General features: G+C 45.5%; 1 protein-coding gene across 1 annotated transcript in view; it reads left to right on the top strand.

The window, feature by feature from the left end:
- Positions 1-311: 311 nt before the first annotated feature.
- Positions 312-22,537, top strand: part of HIPK2 (homeodomain interacting protein kinase 2) — a gene marked incomplete at both ends in the record, with an annotated part of 97,059 nt that continues 74,833 nt past the window's right edge. Inside the window, 2 exons of the mRNA XM_079548263.1 lie at positions 312-354; positions 14,319-15,417. Coding sequence (XP_079404389.1) covers positions 312-354; positions 14,319-15,417 — 1,142 coding nt within the window. The remainder of the gene's footprint in view (positions 355-14,318; positions 15,418-22,537) is intronic.

Here is a 22,537-nt window from a genome sequence, read left to right as displayed (position 1 = left end):
TGCCTAGAGAAAGCAATTTATCTTATATCTATTAATGTTATTTTCTTGCTGCAAAGGCTGTTTACATCAAAACAATATCTTTATTTTTGGAGTTCATCTGTTCCCGTTGCTTTTTCCCCAGCTGAACTCACAATGCTCGGTCTGTGACATCACCATTGGCCGCAGCAGCAACGTGTTACAAAGCGGATTTTTCACTCCAGGTGGACCTTGTGCCACAGGAGCAGATGAGCTCTGTGATTCCACAGAGTGTGTTTGAATGTGCGTGCTACTGGTCGCGGGGAGAGAAGTAAAGGGCAAGTCCACAAGGCAAAATGCAGGACTGGAGAGCCTATGGAATGTCTGCATGGGCCTTCTGTGAGTATGTAGCTTGTGGAGTTAGCATCTGTTCCCTAGGCCATCCCTACCCCGAGATTTCTTTTTTAAATCAGTTGAATGCTTCAACAGACTTAACTGGTAGCAAATTACTCAGTTTAAAAATGGGAGAGTGGGAGAGAGGGATTTAATTTAGCTTCAAGTATGACTCTGGGATCTAAACTGTATCGACAAGTTTTGTGGGGGTTTTTGCTTTTTTTATGTTTCTCTTTTTCTACTCAGAACCCCTTGCAGAAAACAAGGGAAGATGACTAATGTGCTGATCCTGCTAACACTTACACATGTGGTTGGCTTTAAATGCATGAGTTGTCCTGCTGCAGTCAGTCAAGACAATTCATATGCTTAAACTCAGATGCAGCCCCACATGCCTGGAGCAGGAGGGTCTAGCCAGCTGCCTTCGGGGAACAGTTAAATGAAGAATTTATAGAATATTTTCTAATGCAGGCACTGTCTTAACCTGGAAAAGCTGAATTTGCTGGCCTGGGTCCTCCAGGAGAAAGAAACTGGCGTTGTGCCTTTCCTCATTGCTTTTGCCTGCCTAATTCACTCCTTGGGTCACAGTCATGCAGTCACAAGCTGGAAGGTGAGGCATGTCTGCCAGAGTTGGGAAGACTGTAGCCTAAGAGGTAACACTGAGAGATGATTAAAAAACGGAAACAGAACAGTGAAATGGTCACTAGCCTCACTGACTTTACTGCAATATACAAGTTTATATATACATCCACTCATTACTAGTGACAGGTCTCTTTGTTGACTGCCTTGAAGAATGGTTTCTCCTGGTGGCTTAGCATGAATGGAGATGGAGCAGTTGTCTCACATCCCCTCCAAAGTTGGCCCCCTGGAGGCTAGGGGCACCATGGAGACCATTCAGGTGTGCTTGCGGAATTCCTTCCATGTTTCAGCCTCGTGAGTTCACTGAGGACTGTGGTAGGACATGATCAGGAAGAGGTCTTGCTATTTCTCCAGCATAGCTTTCTTGCTATGTTGGAGAAGACCCTGAGCAACCTCTGCATCCAGTGAGCAGCCTTTGCTACAAATATGTTCTCACTTCCAGCATCCCAGGTGTCTTTTTGGTCAGGGTTTGAGTGCCCCATGAGAAGAGCCCGAGTGTTGCTCTTGCTTTTCCCACATGGAACCATTTCTTAAGTATCACAAGTCAGAAGAGCATATATATATATATGTTATAGTTTTTCAGGCAAGCCCTTTAGTGTAACTATACTGGCAGCTCCAGGAGAGTAGCCTTTTACTTAAATCTATGTTTTGAGATGTCTTCAGATTTGTTTGTTTTGCAGGCTGCACACTGTGTTGCTGTTGTGGCAATCCCTGTGATTCACGTCTTGCGCAGTCTGACAAGCTCACTGTAGCTTGCATGTGCTGAGGCACACACTCTGCTTACTGCACTGTGCGTGGCTGGTACGGGAGCAGCCCTTGGTGCTGGGATCCAAAAGTGCCAGGTGTGGGGGCTGCTTCATTGAGCTTCTTGTGTAATCTCTTCAGGAAATGAGGGGTTGTCAGAACACTTGCTTGGACTTTAGTTTTTAGAGCTCCTCCAGGAATAGCCTGTTCCTTGGAGCAAGCAGAGCAGGGAGCACAAGGATCAATTTGGGCATCTAGTGGTGCTGCAAGGATCCAATTTCATATTTATTTTCTGTCCCTGCAGAGCAGGAGGTATGTTATCATTTCATTTTAACAGCTCAGTGTCTCTACTGCTGAGCCTGTAAAAGAACATGTCCCATTATACCTGCTGCTGTTTGACACCTGTCTTCCCTAAGGCACTGATGTTACGCTGGCTTGTTGGTCCTTTGCTTGCCGATGCCCATCCAAACCTCTTGACTCTACTTTTCTTTCTTTTTTTGATAAAGAGAAAAGGAGAGAAGGTACAGAGGGCTGAAAGTGGAGGCACAGGTGCGTTGTAGCCTTGTTGAAACTCAGGGGTTGGACTGGGTGGAAGGATTGAGAAAAAACAAGAGTGGCATCAACAATTGGGAAAGACAGAACAGTTTTATGGAAGTCTGGTGCCATCTCACATGCAGGCCCTCAGTGCCATGCACTGTTCACTTGCCCCATGAGTTGTCCATAAAGCTCTGGGGTCGCTCAGCTTTGGCAGTTCATTTGAGGGAGCGATGGTGAGCTGTGCAGAGATGGGTTTCCCCGAGCAGCTGTGAAATGTGTTCCAGTCCTTTCAAGTCAGTGTTATTCTTCCATGACAACACGGGAGAACAGATGTTCCCTAGAGATCTACCTATTATTCATTTTGCTGTAGAGTTACATCTTCCCTCTTTTATTTGTCTCCTCTGTGAAGTAAATATTTCCATAATAGTTAATATTAGGGCTTTCCATAGCCCCCAGTGATTTTTTGTCACTCAGCTGTATCTTTTTTTTTCTATTTTTGTCAGAATACCATAAATGTGAACAGAGATTAAGACAAGCTCTGTGTCGTGGGACACTGATTTTGTAGGCACTGATATGAATGTGTCTATTTTAAACTTATATATGGCTGGCACTGCAGAACGTGAGGTTCCACTCTGCACTTCTATCTATGCAGGTGTGTCAGAGACATGCTTGATGGTGTGAGCTGGGTGATGCATGTTCAATTGGGCTGGGCAGTAGGTTGGGACTAGCATCATCTGCTGGATGCTGAAATGTGAGGTTGTGGTGCATTGTGCACACTGAGTGAGCTAACAGTCTCCCCGGGTCCTGAATACTGAACTTAAAAAACTTCTGCGATCACCATAAAAAGCCTGTTAGGTAAATACATTTTCTGTGCACAAAAGTAATTGCCCTGCTCTCTTTCGTTCTGAAAACAATAGACATCAAAATGAATTACAGACCTGTGTTCTTTAAAGGTCACAGCTATTTGGCCCTCAGGTAGGTGTGTATTGAAACAGCTTTGGTTGAGATTTGTTGATGGGCTAAAGAAATGAAATGAACTGGGACTTAGGTGTAGAAGTCTGAAAACCAGCTAGAAATTGCCATGGATGTGGAAGATGAAGGAGGGAACTCCTGAGGTAAGGAAATCCCTATTTCCTGATGTGACTGGGGTAGGGAAGCTGAATGGACAAGGACCTTGTGTCAGGTGCGAAACCAATGGTCAGTGTTTGTTTGGCATTGTACTGGTTTCTTTTATGACTTTTTTTATCTAGCTTAAAACAACAGCTGTAGTGGCCAGGCTCTCTAGCCCATGCTGTTTCATGAACGATTGGTTGCTAGGACAGCTGCCGTCATCCACATTTTAATTGTGGATGTGATGACCAATTTCTCATCTCTCCCCAAGCTTTGGCTGGATGACTCAGCTGGTCCTCTGGTGACTCATTGCAGTCTCCCATGAGCCCAGGAAGACTAAAGAGGGAAGTGTGGCTATTTTCAGATACGAATAATAACCAAACCCAGAGACTATGGCCATGAAGAAGTGCTGCAAACTTCAAATGAATTGGGTGTTTAAGTGGGGTATAGGCTGGCCCCTTTCCCACTGAAATTCTTTCCCTTGTTGATATATTTCTGATGAGTCTGGTTTCCAGTCTCTTCACCCACAGGAATATTTGTTTTAGGAAAGTTTTTCCGTGAGTTTTGAATGCACAAAGCCTCATGAATGCTCACAGGGCTTGTGGTACTAAATTCCCTTAGCCGTTTCTGGCAGTTATTCCCTCTCATCATTGATTTGGGGATGGGATACATGGGATTCTCATAATTGCTATAGCAACACAGGTCCACCTCAGGCAGTTTTTCTCTCCAGTCATTCTTGTGTTAGACATAAGACATAGCCCAAGGTTCTCATGGATCTATCAAAAGCTCTTGTGATTGACCACAAGATCTTACTGATCTGTTTTTTGGATCCGTGGAATCAGCAGTGTATTTTCATCTTCTGAGAAACTCATGCAGAGACTGCTTTCCCAGAAACTTCTTTCCTCGTGACTCAGTTTGGCCAGACTTTGTTTTCACTGTTGATCAAAGACAGTAGGTGAGACTAGGCAACTTGGCTGTGGTATCAGCATTGCATTGATGATGTTGAACTTGTCCCACTGCGTCTAGCCCAAGTTCTCTAATTTCTTTGCTAAGTGAAAAGGAGAAGTTGGCTTTTGTTGAAAGGACATGGCTGCAGAAACAGCTGTGGTAGTGCAAAGAAGATGCTTATGGAAGAGATTGGATGACACTCTGTTGCAAAGTACATAGTGATATGTCAGTTCGGAAATATAGGGCCATGAATGAGAAGGAGGTCTGACAGCACCTTTGTTTAGCTAGCCCACCTGTCCGTAGCTAACTATTCTTCCTAACCTGGATTTTTGATTCTGTAGGTTTGGCTTCAGCTTCTGTGCTGTGCCCATGAATGCCGCTCAGAAGTTACTGGCAGTGACCAGAGTAGGCAGTTTTATGTGGGTTAAGGCATGCTCAGATGCCCTTGTCTCTGCATGGCCCCATTTAGCATCTGTAAATCACCAAGTGGAAGTTACATCAAGGATTCTCTTTCACTGTACTCCACCAAGAATATCATATGCTTGCTTTTTCTTGACTGGAATGTGTACAGCCAGTCTGATGGTAGGGCTGTCTTAGCCTAGGGCCCTGCTTTTGAAGGTCAGTCCCCTTTTCTAGCCCAGAACAACTGTAGCATGCTCTGCAGAAGTCATTTGGTACGTGTCATACTGGATCTCCAAGTTCAGTTTTGTTCCTCCTCATCGTTTTTCAGTCTTGCTAGTGCAAAAAGCCTAACAGCTATGGCATTAAACACTGTAAAGCTGAGTAAATAAATACGTCAATAAATAATCATATTCTACACAAAAGAGAATCCTGGGGGAGAGACTGATGGTAGATAGGGAGTTCTGCTGGTACCAGTTGAGATTTTTATTGTTTTCTTTCTCTTAATGGCTTCCTTTGATTTCTTCTATTTCAGAGCTTTGACGGAGGGGTGTAGGCAGTTACTGGTATCCCTGAGCTTCTTCATCACACACAAGGGCCTTATATGTTTCTTTCTTAAGTCAGATATCCTCTCCTGAGCTCCTGGATCTTTACTCTTCAAGGCTCTGAAATGCTTTATGTAGTTTATCCCCATGCCTAAATCAAGTTTTCTTTCTGTGTTAGCAAAAGCTTTGTGCATCACTCAGGCTAGCCATCCTTAGCCTGACACGATTCTTCTCTGCACATTGAACTGACCCTGTCCTCTTGGACCTTGCTTAAAGGGAATGCTGCTGTAAAAAGTGTGGGGCAGGTTCTGCCAGCAGAGTGAAGCAGGGAGATGTCCAGAAGCACTTCCTTGGGATTGCGTGAGGTAGTGGAGTAGCTTCATTTGTTTCTTCTGAAGGAGATTCGTTGCCTGCAATGGGTTGTCCTGTGACTGTTCAAGTGCAAGCGTGTGCTTGTGTGTTGGAGAGTGGTCATGTGTTTCGAAAGACAGGGATCAATGCAGCCTCAAATAAAGCAGAATAAATCATTGGGCCTCCTAGATGATGACAAGGGTTCCCAAGGATACGCTTGTTAGCGCTGAGTGTCGTCATGGAGAGCACCGTGGCCCTGTGTCACTTTCTTCGTTGTGAACAGCTCGGTGCTCTCAGCATAGAAGAGCTGGAGACAATTAAGTGACACTTTTCTGTAGGGTTACACTTTTCAGATGCTGTCTGAAGTAAAGAGATGACTGAATTGGTTTTTGAGGAGGAAAGAGTTCACATTCAAACCCTAAACCTAGTACTTCCCCACCAGTCTTAGGCTGGGCCTGGCAGCTCAGGCCCACCACGTACATCTGCCCTTCCTGCTTCTGAGCCGTGCTGGAGGCCCCAACCCTTGCCATTTCGTACATTTTTGGTTTCATACTCTCAATTCAGAATGCAAAGCAAAAACCCGTTGATAACAGCAAAATGATTTGTGACTGTTCAGCCATTGTTTTCACTTTTGGGAGGTTTTCTTAGCCCTGAGCAGTGAAGAGGCTAAAATCTGGAAGACAAGGTGAAAAACTAATGCTCAAGGTGTGTTTTCTTTCAGAACTGAATGGCTGTTTTCTGGATGTATGTATGTTACTGTTCCTGTGGAAGACAGATTATGTACTGAACTGTTGTAACTAATTTAAATGCTGGTCGAGTAATCAACCTGCAGTAGCCTTTTTTTTTTTTTTTTTTTTTTTTTAATTTTCTGAAATGCCCCATAGCTCTCAGTGTAGTGTGTTGTAAATCATGTCTTTGGTCTTTCTCATTTGAAAGGAAGAGACGTTACAGCAGAAGCAAGGTGGGCTAGTTAACCCTGGCTTTGGGATAGTCAAGAGATCATTGAATCTGTCTACCTCAATTTTGTGATGCAGCAGAGCTCCTTGCCCAAGTTCCCCACCACTCTTCTTGCATCTTCATCTTCCTTAGCAGCCTCGGTCCTGTGTATTGCATCCAAACCTCATCAGAGGCTTGTTTCTCTCCAACAGGTTTTTATCCTGATGGAAATGAAACGAAGGGGGGGACTTTGTGAACAGGCAAACTGACCTTTTCAGCCCAGCTAGTGCTTGATCTGAGTTTCAGATTTCGTAAACAAAGCAAGCACTGAATGTCATGCAGTTGCCTCTTTGCAAATGAAACACTTATGAAAAAATCCTGTGGGAGTGAGAGGCTCAGCCTGAGACTCCAACAAGCCTTGCCCATGTCCTGCCTTCACAAATAGGGTTGCTTCTGTCGAGCGAAGTTTGCAAGGTGCCAGCCATTCCCTGTGGCTTCATCAAACTGTGGGCATGTTGGAGTCATCAACATTACAAAGCTAATATTTGCAGGTGGGAATTCATCCAGATGAGGCAGCAGCTGCGGAAAAAAACCAAGTCTCCTTCCCACTAAGTAGATGTTGAGGGAAGCCACAAGTGTGCCAGCGCTGCCTGGGTGAGTAGAGCACAAGGCAGGCAGCACAGGGAAACGCTTGATTCATTTTGGTCCCTTTTCCAGGGCCCCCAACACCCATTTTTGGAAACTAATATAGGTGATGGCCAAGTAGGGAACTGGAGTTGGAAATGAGGCCAGTCCTCTGTTTCCTTTGTAAGATGGGGTGATGCTGTCACCCCCTGTTTTGAAGATGGAAACTGAAGTGACCCAGCTGAGTGATGTGAGCCATACCGCCTGGAAAGCAGAGTCACATTGAGAATCTTCTTATTTCCAGTTCTGCTTTCAGGATGCAGCTCTGTCAGCAAGTAGTAATCAGAGATGGAGATTGTAAGAACCCAGAAACTCTCATATTACAGATCTGTTTGGAGGTTGAAAGTATGGGCCTGCACACATGTTAAGCTGGAGTACGAGGCAATACAAGTTATGTATTTACTACTCAGTCCATCTTATAGAGCTCTCCAGAGGAAACTTCAGGTTCTGTAGACATGCTGTGGTTACTGTTCCACTCTCCTTCCACAGAGGCCATACAATGGGAGGGAGAAGGTTGACCAGAACATATATGCTGTTACCAAAAAGTCCTGCTTGGCACATGAATCCAAATAGCTGTCAATTCATCTGACACCATTTTGTCTTCAGAGTGGGGAAGCCAAAAAACATTTCTTAAACTCAGTGATCTTTGTAGGCCCCTTCCAACTCAGGATGTTCTGTGATTCTGTCATTCCTCGATAGCTTTCCCTCCCATCTTCTCTGAATGCCTGGAGGAGCTGGCCGAGGCTTATGGAGGATTATGGAAGCATGCCAAACATCATTTAGGGCAGTGCTGCAAATGTCACCACGGTCCTGCTCCTTGAGCATGTGAACTGATGGCTGTCCCATCACCCTGTCTGCAGCCCCAGCTGGGAGCCACATGCTGGCCTCACCTCTGCCTGCTCCTCTGCAAGAAGCTGGGAAGATGAACTTCTTTGGCAAGGTGTTGTGATAGGAATTCCTCATTGTCTTCCACAGACAAAGCTTCTAAGCAGGGATGCCAGCAGTCCCACAGTCTTGATCTTTTTCATTCTTCCTCGTCCTACCTCTGGCTTCCAGAATGAGGTTCTCAAAGCAGGGCTGTTCATGGAGAGAAAGCTTTCCTCTGCTCTGATTGTGCTGGGCTTAACTCAATGAAGCTGGGCCTTCTCACACCGAGGCCTCGAGTTCTGTGTCAGGTCAGTTGCTGCAGCATTGGTGGGGAAATAACAAGGCAGCAGAGCCTCTGGTGAGGAATATTTTAACCTGCGTTCTCAGGTGCTGTGTCATTAATTAACTGTAATGGGAAACATAAACTAGCCACAGGATTTGCAGAGGAAATCTATAATATCTCTTGTCATTATTGTAATTCATTAAAGTGGGGATGGAGGTGACCCCGACAGAATCCTTCAGTGAAGTGTAATTAAAGACTTAAATCTAAGTGTATATATTTGTCTCCGATTTTCTTTCACAAGCTTAAACCCAGGAATATGTGAGAAGAGCCCACAGACTGTTACTCAGGCTCATGGGCACCTGAACCCACATCAAAGGGATGAATAAGAATTGGATGGAAACATAGATAACAAGCTATCTAATAGTAGGGCTTTGTGGATTAGTGTGGATATGGAAGAGTGGAGTTTGTAGTGGTAAGATGTGAGATTGTGGTGAATGAACACTGAAGAGCTTGATATTGCAGGGACTTGACTTTGGTCTACAGAGGCAAAATAAAAGACAGCACAGATGGTTCAGAGGGAGGGCTGTGATTGGCAGTGGCTTCTGTTCACTAATTCCTTGGAGTTTGGTGTTTCAGGTGCATAGTGGGCTCATTGAATTGCCCACAGTTTGTATCCAACTTGCACAGCGCGGTCCAGTGACCCACCAGGTGTGGTGGGCATAGATGGATGTGGTTTGGAGCAGCCTCTGTGTCTGAGCTTCCAACATGGGACCTACTGGAGTGGTGCAGCCCCATCCCTATGTACAGGATGTGCTGGGGCTCTGGCTGTGCTCCTATATGCATAGCTCTTCCACCTCACAGTCTCCATGCCATAGTCCTAGGAGATGCTGCCCCTGTGGGGGCTGTGCATGTGCACATCTTTCACTAGGAGGGGTGAGAGACCATCTCACCAGCCTTCAGCCCATGCCCACACTGGAGACCTGAGGTGCCATCCACCCTGCTGTCCAGGTGGTGCTTGCTGGCACCTGGTGATCCTTGTTGCTAGCTTTTATCTGGCTAAGTAGGAAAATTGCAGAGCAGACTGTGAAACAGCAAACAGGGTGCTGCAGATGATACAGGGCTGTGAAGGTGGTCTTGGTCCCCTGCCATCTCGCCGTGGTGAGACCTACTGTGCAGGTGGGAGGGAGGTGGGAGGAAAGAGTTGTTCAAATAGATCATTTGATTGCGTTTATGGCTACTCTGTGGGTCGAAAAGTGCTCTTCCACTGTCTGTAGGATGTGGATTGAACATGGCGGTTCAGAGCAACATGAAGCCAGAGCAGTGCAGGTGGCAGGCTCTGTCACATCTTTGAGACCCACTATTCCCTGCTGAAGCATTTAAGAATCTACTAATTAGGATGAAACAGTTTTAATAGCAGGATGGGAAAAGTAGAGCAGAAGGGCAGAGGGATTTTCACCTGGAATGAAAGCTCTTGAGACATCTTCTGCTCACCAACAACAGGAAGGAGCTGAGGCTGTTGGGGCTGGAACTCTTCTTTGAGGTTTCTCCAAACATTATTAGCACAAGGAATTTGTGTACTCTTGAAGGATGTCAATCTGAAGGAAACTCCAGAAATGTGTGGTACTGGGGACTCTAAAGCAGCCACACAGAGGCCACCTTGAAGAAGAATACTGTGCTTCAGACATGGCGATTTTGAAGGTGCAATACATTAGGCATACCTGGCAGATCCCCTTTTCATTGCCTTCGTAACCTGGGTGTGCATGTGAGTTTTCAGGCTTGCATTTCTCTGGGGAGAAGAGAAAGATATTTATTTCAGGAGTGTCTTGTGCGCATCATTTATATGCTGAACACACGCCTTGTGCTTTTTACAGTATTTTTCAAGCAGGCTCTGTCGCTTTCCTAGCAGTCAGCAAGCAGCCTCTGGTTACAGTGCACTGGCAGCTCTGCAGGTACTCCAGAAGGTCTTACTGCCTGCTTAGTACAGGGCAGGGGCTGGGTCTCTTGCCACTGCAAAGGCCATTTGTATAAATCAGTACTAAGTGCTCTGAGTGAAGCAGAAGAAAACATCAGTGACTTTCAAACTGTTCTTTCTTTAGTCCCCACAGTGCATTTTTTGACCTTTAGGGTGAGGTGGGTGGATAGGGACTTCATCTCATTTGCTCTCCTGAAACCTGTTGGAAGTCCTGGTGAGGTGGCTGCGGGATTTGTGTGCGCGCGCAGAAGAAGGCCATCTGAATTGTAAATAGCACATGCTAAATTATTATTAAATGCAAGCTGATGTGGGAGGAGTTCTTGGGAAAGAAGAAAAAATCAAGTCTTTTAATCAAAGTCATTCGGTCTATTTTAGCATCGTCCCCTCACTGCATGCTGCATACTTCAGCTCATGTGGATGCTGCAGAGAGTTACCTAAGTCACATCAAGGACAGGGGAAGGCCCCATTAAATCCAGTCACTATCAATTGTGTGAGAGCTCTAAATGGCTCCCTAAAACTCTTTATTAAAGAAAGGAACTATCAATTTTATTTAATGCATTGCCCAGCTCGCTGCCCAGAGACTCACCACATGCAGGGTCTGTATAAAACTGAGCCCCGTGCTCCCTGGGCCAAGGTGTGGGGATGCTCCTTTCCCAAGCACCAGCTCTGGGATGCTGAGAGCATCACTGCCATGGGGCTGGACCAGAAAGCATTGCCCTCCTGCAGCCATCCCATCTCCTCACTGGGTCGTGGCAGACCTCACACAATCAAAGGTCTATAGCTGTAATTTGTATCACAGGCTGCATTGTCGAATTTGATCCCTGTAACAAGCCATCCGACTGTTACTCACATTTACTACTATTGCTACTATTGCTATGGAATAAAGATAATTTAAAAAAAGGAGAATATGCCACCAGCATGGTTTGGTAATGTCCTTGGGAAATTTAGGGTTGTGTTTTTCTCCCATTAGCTGCACAGGCAAATTTGCAATAAAAATGACTTAGCTGCAGACGCCTTCCTTTCCCATCACCAAGCTGCCAATCAGACTGTAATTTCTTGGTTTCGGACTATGCTGAAGAGCTAGCTGAGCTATTTTCCTTATGACATGTCCCCTAAAACCTCAGACTAGCAAAAATCATTTTGGACGGAAGAAAGAAAATTTCATCCTTCTTTCATAGGGGAAAAAAATCTTTCTCACAATTATATATGACCTCTGACAAGGGTGGCAGTGGCAGCAGTGGAGTCCGCAGCCCTCCCAGTAGCCACGTGTCTGTGCTGCCTTCTCCAATCCCCTGTTTTTGGGTAACAGCGTACCCTGTTCCTGCACAAACAATGCGGCAGGACAGCGAGGGGCTTGTTGTTGATGTGGGAACCAAATCCTAACAACAACTCGTTTCAATGAGGGCACAGGCAGCCTTCTGACGTTGATGATGTTGAGTGACTGCTGACCTTGTTTTTAGCGTCAGCTGATATCGACTGGAGCTCTGCCAGTTTGCACCAGTTGAAAGTCTGTCTCCTAATGGTAGTGATTATCCTGATTTTCACAGCAGTGCTCAGAAAGTTGCAGCTGCTGCTCTTCATATCTCAGACTTTAATTTGGGGGCGATTGGTTCTTCTGGTGTCATTCTAGGGGACTTCGTGAGATGAAACTCGCTCCTTCTTCTGCGTCAGTCCTTTTTTTTCCCCTTTTCATTTTGTATGAAGAGATATTGCTCAAGTGCACCACGAAATGAAAGCCATAAAGCTATAAATTACACCTCAGTTAGGTCCACAATATGTTACCAATTACATCTGCTTTATTATTCGCGTCCAGGGGGAAAACATACATCAAGCCAACCCCGCACTCCAGAAAGGTTGGTTCTGTACTAAAAAGAACACCATGACTCTTCCTAATCTATGGGATTAATCTCTGGGAAAACAAACACAGCTCTGCCTTACTCACATACAACAGTGGTGTCCAGGATGACAGGCTGACTGATATTGATGTGGCTCTATGAGTTTGCTGCGTGCTTCAGCATTTGTGGCAACCTCATTGCCCCGCAGAGAGGAGGGATGAGAGAAAGCACTTACAGGGCAGGGACCTTGGGAGCTGCTGCTCAGTAGGTTGAGGTGGGGGTAATTCATACAAATCGCAGCAAACAGCATCCGGAATGGAGTGTGCTTGCCTGACTGTGTCACCCAGCTTTGGCAGCATGCACTTATGTTTGTGTTTGCTGGTATGTATAAGTGTGTATGTATATAAGAGTGTATGTGTGCATATGGATTCCATACCAACTTAAGAAGAACACAGACTAGTGGAGAATGGCCTTATTTTATGAAAGGGAGCTGACAGTTTGGTACTGTCAAATCGCTGTGTGAAGGAGCTATCCATGTGCATTACCGAGTTTGTTGAGTTTTTGTTGCTGAAGCATTAATTCAGCTCTTAACTTATTAAAGTTGCAAACAATTCAAGGTTATGTTTGTGCTTAATAATTCAGCAACAGTGCTAGCTCAGCATATTGTCTTTTTCTTCCCCAGTCGTTCTGGTTTACAATAAAGAAAAACTGGCAACAGACAAAAAGGTTGGTTGTTTTGCCTTCTGTGGTGAAACCAGATGAAGGGGTGATGCTGGAGTGGAGGAAGCACTCTTCCTGCTGTGCCATCACGGTTAGGTGGCTCCATGGGGACAGTGGGGACGGTTCATGGGGACCCCACCCTCATCCATGGTCAGCCTGATCAGCCTGGATCAGGTCCCCTCTCAGTCTTCTCTTCCCAAGGCTGAACAGACCCAGTTCACTCAGCCTTTCCTCATAGGAGAGATGCTCCAGGCCCTTCACCATCTTCGTGGCCCTCCGCTGGACTCTTTCCAAGAGATCCCTGTCCTTTCTGTACTGGGGAGCCCAGAACTGGACGCAGTACTCCAGATGAGGCCTCACCAGGGCAGAGTAGAGGGGGAGGATCACCTCCCTCGACCTGCTGACCACGCTCTTTTTAATGCACCCCACGGTTTCCTTTTCCCATTTTTTTTTTCCTTTTTTTTTTTTTTTTTTTTGAATAAAAGTGTAGAAGGTCATTATCTTTTCCACAGCCAAAGAAGCACACAGTAAAAGAGGTTCTTTTCTTTTCTTAGAAATTAAATGGACCTGATTTCTCCACAAGCTAATTTGCACCTTGTATTGTTAACAACAATGTTCACTTCCAGGGGACCTGCTTTCCAGTGGTGCTTTTGTCACTTTGCATAAGAATAGGTGAACATAATTTTATAAATTTGAGACAACTGAGAGCGTGTGGTAGAGATCATGTTGTCTAACTCAATCATCAGTGTCCCTGAGCAGAAACAAGCTCTGGACATGATTCCCACACACGGACTTGGCAAGCAACCTGGGACATCATCTGCTGCTTCTGTCCTGGCTCCTTAGCTTTGCCAGCGCACCTCCATTTGTCATGGCGTGTCCTTTTCTGGTCCCATCCTGGCTCTCCGCAAGCCAGAAGCTACTTAGTGGCTTTATGGGAGTAAACAGATGTCTTAGGTCAGATCCACCAAGCTGTTTAATACAGAAGGAGCCTGAGGATTTGCAATTTGGCCTCCGTAGGCAGAATATTTTGCAGTATTTTACATCAGCAAAAGAGATGTAGATGTATTCCTGGAGACAATGGGAATAGGAGTCTCCTCAGGCAAAGGAGGAAAAAAATAACATTTATGTTCTCATTATTAAAAATGGGAAGGGGCAGAGCAAGAGAGCAGAATTTGTTTTTTGCTAGGTGTTTGCTAGTATGGTTCAGTTGGGAGTAATGATTTATTTTAGAGCATAATATTTTATTTGTGATGAATACATATTCTGGAAGAATTTCATTTTTGTGCATGTGTTGCATCCGAAATCTGTATCCCATTCTCCCTTACTGCCTCTGTACAAATGAAAAAAAAAACAAACTGGGGAAAGCATATTGACTCTGGATTCGCTCTGATATTTTACTGCAGGTATGGCCTCGCATGTGCAAGTTTTCTCTCCTCACACCCTTCAGTCAAGTGCCTTCTGTAGCGTGAAGAAACTGAAAGTAGAGCCGAGTTCAAACTGGGATATGACTGGGTACGGCACACACAGTAAAGTCTACAGCCAGAGCAAGAACGTACAGTCCTCCCAAGCAGCCGCCGCAGCCGCCGTCAACGCCTCCCTCCAGATCCCCAATCCGAGCATCCCTTACGAACAGACCATCATCTTCCCAGCAAGCACGGGGCACATCGTAGTGACGTCCGCCAACAGCACTTCTGGCGTGGTGGCAGTGTCTGGGCAAACACTGGGCGGGCCACATAACCTGATGCGACGCAGCACTGTGAGCCTTCTGGACACCTACCAAAAATGTGGACTTAAGCGAAAGAGTGAGGAGATTGAGAACACGAGCAGCGTGCAGATCATTGAAGAGCATCCACCAATGATTCAGAACAATGCCAGTGGGGCCACTGTAGCCACCGCCACCACCTCCACGGCCACCTCCAAAAACAGTGGCTCCAACAGCGAAGGGGATTACCAGCTGGTGCAACATGAGGTGCTCTGTTCCATGACCAACACGTATGAAGTGTTAGAATTTCTTGGCAGGGGAACCTTCGGACAAGTAGTCAAATGCTGGAAACGTGGCACTAATGAGATTGTGGCCATCAAGATCCTAAAGAACCATCCTTCCTATGCCCGGCAAGGCCAGATTGAAGTGAGCATCCTGGCTCGGCTGAGCACAGAAAGTGCAGATGACTATAACTTTGTCCGTGCGTATGAGTGCTTCCAGCACAAGAATCACACGTGCTTGGTGTTTGAAATGTTAGAGCAGAACCTCTATGATTTCCTAAAACAAAACAAATTCAGTCCCTTGCCCCTTAAGTACATTCGACCAATTCTCCAGCAGGTAGCAACTGCCCTAATGAAGTTGAAAAGCTTGGGACTGATTCATGCTGATCTTAAACCAGAGAACATCATGTTGGTAGATCCATCCCGACAGCCATATAGGGTCAAGGTCATAGACTTCGGATCAGCTAGCCATGTGTCTAAAGCTGTGTGTTCTACCTACCTTCAATCCAGATATTACAGGTAAGACACCGGGCTCAAGTCACATTACTAGGTGAAGTATTTTACCTACAGGAATTTTCCTTCGTTGCTGCAGATGAATGAGAGTCATCCCTTAATCCTGAATTGGAATGGCTCTTAAAAAGGCTTGTTGGTGGTAAGAGAAAATGCTATCATTCGCTCTTGGAGTTTACTTGCAACGAAAACCTTGTCAATTTGTAAATAGCCATAAAATATTGGTTGCAAAAAAACTGTTTGTGAGTTTCAATTCAGGAAGCCTTTTGGTGTTGTCTGCACGTCCTTCTCTCTGTTTTTGGAAAGAGGTACTTGATACAGAGAGTTCACATTTTTTTTCCAAGTCAGTGCAAGTAGGTTCTTGGTTTCAGGAAGATCTTAAGCCAAGTAATCTATACGCTGTCTGTATCTTCCAGCCTTTGTTGATCAGTGAAACCAGGCATTTTACAAAAAAGAAGGTTGGCCCACAGGAAAGCAACTGTATGGGTGCAGATGATGCTTTGTCAAGGAGTAGTTTCCACACAGGCTGTGAAACTTACTGGAATCAGTGGGAGGATTCTTGTTGGCTCCCATCAGCTCTGCATCAGGCAGCCTGGCGGAGCTGAATGCACTTTTCTCTATGTGGGAAGCTGTCGGTAGGGATGAATGAGTATTGTCAGCAGTCTAGGGTTGGACTGAGAACCTGTCAGAGACTGACGATTCCCACTTCTAGTGATTTTAACTGCAGGTACGTCATGTGCTTGGATGGAGTTTCTGAGTTCTGTGTAGGTGCACTCAAAGCAAAACGTGTGAATCAGCTCTATCTCCTTTGGTCTGTAAAACAGTTTCAGCAAGGAAGCCTCTTCTCATAACTCTGGAAGGTAATCTCCTGCTTGCATATTTACTCCAAGAGAATAGCTCCCTCCATAGATGTTCTCCTCAGACCTTCTCTTTGGTATCACTCAGCTTTTTTCGGCATCCTAAGGACTGAGAAAAACAGTTCTGGCTCAGCCACGTGTGAGGGAAAATAGAAGGAAAAAAAAACACATTTGTCTTTAGAGGACAGCTGAATTTAGAAATGCTCGGGCCCTTTTGTTATTGTAATTTTGTGAAACAGGGGCAAGAGGGAAAATGTAATCCTTCCTGATGACTGATATAATGAAAATTTGTTCAGGCATTGCGCGCAGCTCCTCAGCTGGGTAACAGAAAAAGCAAGATAGTTGCTCTGTTTGTAAATAGGACAGAAATCTGTTTTATACGTAGAGAGTATTTGGGAAAAAAAAAATAGCCTGAGCTGTTATCTGACCCTTCTCCTACTTCATAAACATCCCAGTGGCAAAGCACTCCATAGCTTGGAGCTTGGGAAGAGTTAATTTGCACAGGAACAGGAACTTTGACAATGTAGCGCTGCAGCAGCTGATTTTTATCTGCTTGTCCTTTGCTCTGAAGGAGGCCAGAAAAAAAATTCCCAACCCTAGTTTGTACCTCTGAAGAGGCTTATTAAATGAAATATTCTACCTGATGACAGTCCCATCCTCCAGGAGAGACATGTTTCTGTGGTAAATATGCTAAAGCTTTTAGGGTTGCAATTACCTGGCAGACAAGTAGGAAAAAAAAAAAAAAGATAATACAGGCATTTTGTTGTTGAGTTATCTGTGATTCTGCATTAGCAGCCTAGGTCCCAAGCTGAAAGGCAGAAGGGGCAGCCAAAATGAAATATGTGACAGAAAGCAGAAATGAAAGAGAAAAATGGTTCATTCTCAGCGACAAACAAGGAATATTTTTGTGGCAGTCTCTGGGGAGGAAAAGGCTTGATAAAATTTGCTTTTTATATTTTAAATGTTATTCCTGCCCGGTATGAAGTTGCAGCTTCTTGGGTAATAAGTTCTGTCTGTCTAAATCCACTCTTTCTGTGCCTCAGTTGTTGGGAGGAGGGGAGAAAGGGCAGCAACTCAGTGGGGAAAAGAAAGTTTAAAAAGGGAAAAGAAAAATCTTGTTGGGATGAATTAGCTCAGCAGGGGGCTGCTGATGAAGCTAAACTCAAGTCATGAGGAAAATTTATATTCTTCATTTTCTGATGGGGAAAAATATGGCATAGAATAAAGACCCGTTCTACTCCAAAGAGAAGGAACTTTCATGCTAGGAGAAACACAGGACTTTATAAAGATTTCATGTGTCTTCCTTTTAATTTACACTTGTTTTGCTCGCTAGAGTATGAAAGACAAGGGGATGACTTCCAGAAATGGCACATTTAAGCTGAATGTGAAGGAAAAGCTTCATGAAAGTAAAACCTTATAGATTCTAAGCAGGCATGCCAGAAAAGAGACTTGCACATTTACTGAAAGACTAGGCAGAGTGCTAGGGAATATAACTGAGGTTGGTTCTCAGCTGGAGGAGGTGTTTTATTTTGAGCTTTTGGGAGCAATTCCCAGATTGTCCCCACATATTAGTGACAACTTTTTCTTTCCCCATTTTTAACAGTACTCTCAAGAGTGCGATGGCCAATCCTTCCAAATCAGGAAAGTTCTGTGGGACCCTGATAATTCTCATGGCAGTACAAGACATTTTCTGTTCCTATAAATGATAGGCATACTTCCTTCTCCCAGAGGTGGAAGACAGAACTGGCTTTAAATAAACTTTCTGTTCTTTCTTGACCACAATCTGCATGGCCCAGCATAAACTAAAACAGTCCCAGGGCTTGCAGATTGTACATGAGCCATGTGTTGTTGCCGCCATGTAAAGTGCTCTGCAGATAAGCTGAATCCTGCTGCCAGGTTTCCTGTGAGCAAAGCAGTAAGGAGACATTGTGTTGCACTGCCAGAGCAGCTTGAGAGCCCTCACTGAGTCCACCAGCATCAGGAATACTGCTGTCACATCAGGAATACTTCTATCAGGCAAAGCCAGTTCTCTCCAGAAGGATTGTGGTGATGTTGAGATGGCAGGGTAGAACGGAAGGTACCAAAAAAGGCCAGCAGAACGTCTTTGGTTAGTGTCACTTCTCTTGTTTCTCAGAGGGTGGAGCTAGATCTGCTGCCTCAATTGATACTTGGGAGATCTTCCTCTCTCTCTCCTTACTGTAGGGGACCCAAGAATGGCAGGCCATGCTGTGTTAAGCCCTTCTGGGATCACTGGATCCCTAGTGCCTACCTGAGAACTGCGCTTGGTCGAGATGCCAGGTGCTCCTTGATCCCCAGCACTGAGCCTGCACCTATATAAGTGAAGGATGGCCATTTGCAGCCTGAAGACTGCAGCTCGTTGTGGGTGAAGGCAGTGGGTTTCCCAGGGACTGTGCTGAAGGTCCAAACTCCTTCAGAAACATTTGATGAAAGGAGCAAGCCCAGAGCAGGCTGCCTGCCAAGGGTGGGATCCTCTTGTTTACCCACATCCATCATTCCAACACCTGGTGGCCATTGTGTTAGATTGCCTGCTTCTTTTTGGTTTGCTGCTCAGCTGAAGTCACTCCTGTGTTTCACCCCATAGATGTCTGCATTTCACTAATTAGTGTCATGATCAATCTAAGTCTTTTAGAATTAGCAGAGTATTGCAGGTTTAAAATAATGGCTGTTAACCCTGTGTTGTTAAAGGATAAGTGTGGTTTTGTGCCTTGTCTAAAATCTGTGGTATGTGGCATGTCTGGCCATGGGTTGAGATGTCTGCTATGTAGGTAAGTTGCTTTTGATGAAATGTTTGGATAGCAGGGAGTATTGGTTTGAGGAGTTGGTAATCTTTGTTGGTCCCATTTCAGATACTACAAAAAAAATTTGCAAGTGTTACATGCATGTGGTGCTTGAGGTTCATGGTTAGTGGACATGGTAATGATGGGTTGATGACTGGACTAGATGGTCTTAGTGCTTTTTCCAACCATAATGATTCTGTGATGCCATGAAATTGTTAGGCTGTGCAGGTATTGTGCATGCTTTTCTAGATGAGCAGTGGTCTGGAAGAATGTAGGAGCCTGGCTGGCTCTGTCCTCTCTGTCCTGCCCCATATGGACTTTGGGCCATGACAGGTATCGGTCCTCCAGCCTTGGCAAGGTGGTTCCCTGAGCAGCATCATGACCTCCTCCCTGTCTGACTCAGAACACACATAGTTGCGACTAAAACTGCCCTTCAAGTGAAGCAGTAGTAATAGCAGGAGGGATAGGCCATGCTCATTAGGTTACTCAGTGAACTGGCATCTGTTAAGTCCTTGTATAACAGTGCTAATGCACTGAAGTTTCAAAATCTTCTGCCATTCTGGACTTGCAAAAACATCTCTATTTTAGGCTTGACTGCTTTTGCAACTGTGGAAGCCTCATTGTTCTGTCAGTCTGCTTCAATCTTACCTGCAGCATTCACTGTTTTACTGACCCTGTTTATCCAGGGCAGCAGCTAGATGGTTTCGGGAGGAAAGCTTCCACTGCAAACTGGAGTGAAGCCACTGGTTTCCGCACTGTAGAAAATTATAAACTATACTGTTTGAAGCAGTCCTTCTCTTCTTTCCCAGGGACACTGGAGTTTGGATTTGCTTTTTCAGTACCAAAACCATCACCGGGATGAACTGAATCTCAGTTTCTTTGTATCCAGACCACCAAGACTCAAAGGAAGCAGACACTCAGCTGAAAGGTTTTGGCTTTCTTCCATCTCTGTGGTAGCCAGGCCAGGTTGGGTTTTGGTTTTACAGGTAGTTCTTTACCAAGTTCCTTTGTGGATAAATCACCCAGAGCACGGATTGTAAACAGGTGGTGTGCCCATGATGCATCTGCAGAAAGCATGCACTGTATATTCCAAAATAACTCCCTTTCTAGAGTCTAATTTAAAACAGAAAAGCCTATAGTTTGGCCTCAACAATCTCTTCCAACCAGGATGCCCTCAGGGCTTTCTCTGGTGGAACTTTATTTCCCCAGGCTGTTGCTCTGAACAAGCAGCTGTAGCTGCTCCTCTCCTCTGTCCAAGGCATCGACCTGCCCCTCTGCCATGTGATGCTAGTGGTGCACAAGAGGAGGCCACAGCCCCAAAAGGAGTCAGAATGGCCACCATATTGTTCATTTATTTATCAAATTATGAAGTAGGCCCAGCTATACACCTCCAAGAGTATCTGTAACAAAGAGCTGTTTGCAAGGAATGCTGCCAGGAGGCTTTTCCAAGCAAAGCAAAACTGCTGTCCCCATTGCCAGTGTCCTGAGGAGATGGAGAAGTTTTGTGATGCTTCCTTTTGGTTTATCTGTGTCTGAACAGTGAAGAATTCAAAACCTCATTTGAGTGGTAGGTGGCTCCTTTTGTCCCCTTTGCCCTCCCTCAAATTGGCTCCTATACAGCAAGGACTGGGGAGTGGCAGCAATGATTACTCCTGCAGATATCAGCTTCATCATGGTGATGGAAAGGAAGGAATCTGTGTACCCACAGGCACCATTGGTGGGGGACAAGTGGCAGCCAGAAGCAAGTCTGAGGGTCAGAAGCATGGAGCTGGCATCAGCTGGATGAGGGGTCAGATCCTGATGAGTCAAAACCTCTGCCTTACTCCAACACAGGGAAATACCACAGCTCGCAGGCACAAGGAAATGGTTTGCAAAGTCCCTCTGAGCAGAAATGAAAAAAAAAGAAAAAGACTAAAAAATTAAACAAAAATATTTTTGGCTGCCACAGTCCCCATTAATTGCTGGAGCAGCCAGAGATGCTACAAGCACCCTAAAATCTGGGCTCCAGGACATCTGTTAACCATAGCCTGCCCTTCCCACTCTTCTTTTCCCTTGTTTGTTGTTGCTAGAAAGGCTTGCAGCAAGAATGTTTGTTTCTGAGGAGCTCTTTGTTTCCAGCTGTTTATCTTCACCACCTGAAGTTACTACCTCTGTTGGCCACAGATTTCGGAAGGAACAGAATACAGCCTTAGGTGTGGGGATGAGCTCCAGCAGCAGGTGAGCTGCTGAGCAAAACATGGAGAAAAGAAGGTCAATGCAAATGTGCTTCTAAAAGAAGAACGTTTACCCAAGGCTGCCGCTGCTGTTTAAGCGTGTTGCAGCGCAGTCCCAGGCCTAGGGCTGAACCCTCAGAGCTGCACTTTCTGGTGTGGAAACAACTGTATATGCTTCAAATGCAGCTCCTGGCACAGCTGCCTACTGATCTTTTTTATTAACCCAGCCCTGACCCTGGGCAGCTCCCTGCTTTCTCTGTGCTTGCTGCCAGAGGTGCTGTGGTGGCCACAAGGGGCTGGGAGTCCCTAAGCTCCATGCTGGAGGTTGCCCATGGGTGCTTTGGGAGTTGGGCTGTTTTGTTTTGTTATTGTCTCCTGCTGCTGAGTCTCTCACGTTATCACTGAAACAAGGCTGTCACAGGATTTCCTGCCTTCTATTTTCTTTTCTTTCAAGCTGTGAAAGCATATCAAGTCCGTTTTAGTCTGCAGCCTGGTGAAAGGATGAGAGAAATGAAGGTTATACTCCTATTTACTCTACCAGGGCAGGTCTGAAGGAGCTTACAAGTGGCCAGCTTGTTTTACTTAGAGCTATTTACCTACGAGAAATCAAAACCCTCCTCCTGCAGCGACTGGCTGTAGCATTTGAGGCTCCATCTGTGTGCCACACAAGAGGCTCACTGTCTTCTGATAGAGACACCTGTGCTCAGACTGTAGGCTGGCTACAGTGACATGCTGTTGCTACTGCAGCGGTGCTTGTGAGTGACAGTGCAGTCAGCAGGGCTGGAGCAGGGATTGTCAGCCATTGGCCTCAGCTGTGTGCATGTACGGCAAAGGTGTCCTGTTTGATCTCTGCTCCCTGTTGCTTACTTCTGCAGCTGTGAAGGAGAAAACACCGTGGTCCCACCCTGGGATGCAATTCCCTGTGTCCCTCTGTGCTTGTTTTAGTGACTGTCGAGGCCGGCACACTGCTGGCTGACAGCAGTGCTGGCTGCTGAGAAGCAGTGAGGTGATGCCCCGTTGGCTTGAGATCAGTGCTCCGAGAGTAAAAATAAGAAGAATTAGTAGCAGAGAGATTCATCATCCACACTTGTGAATCTGAAAAGCAGCATTAGCAACACAGTTTGCACAGGATTTCAGGGATGCTTGGCTCAAGTGCCACGTGCTTAAATCCTATCAGGCTTCTGCTTCCGTAACATCTCCCCTGTACATTTGCTCACTGCAGGCAAGAGATTGGAGTGTGACACAGAGGAAGCTTACTGAG

This window comes from Tetrao urogallus (assembly GCF_951394365.1).
Source record: "Tetrao urogallus genome assembly, chromosome: 1".
NCBI lineage: Eukaryota > Metazoa > Chordata > Aves > Galliformes > Phasianidae > Tetrao > Tetrao urogallus.
Note: the sequence above shows the minus strand (reverse complement) of the source record. Positions and strands in the feature narration are given on the sequence as shown.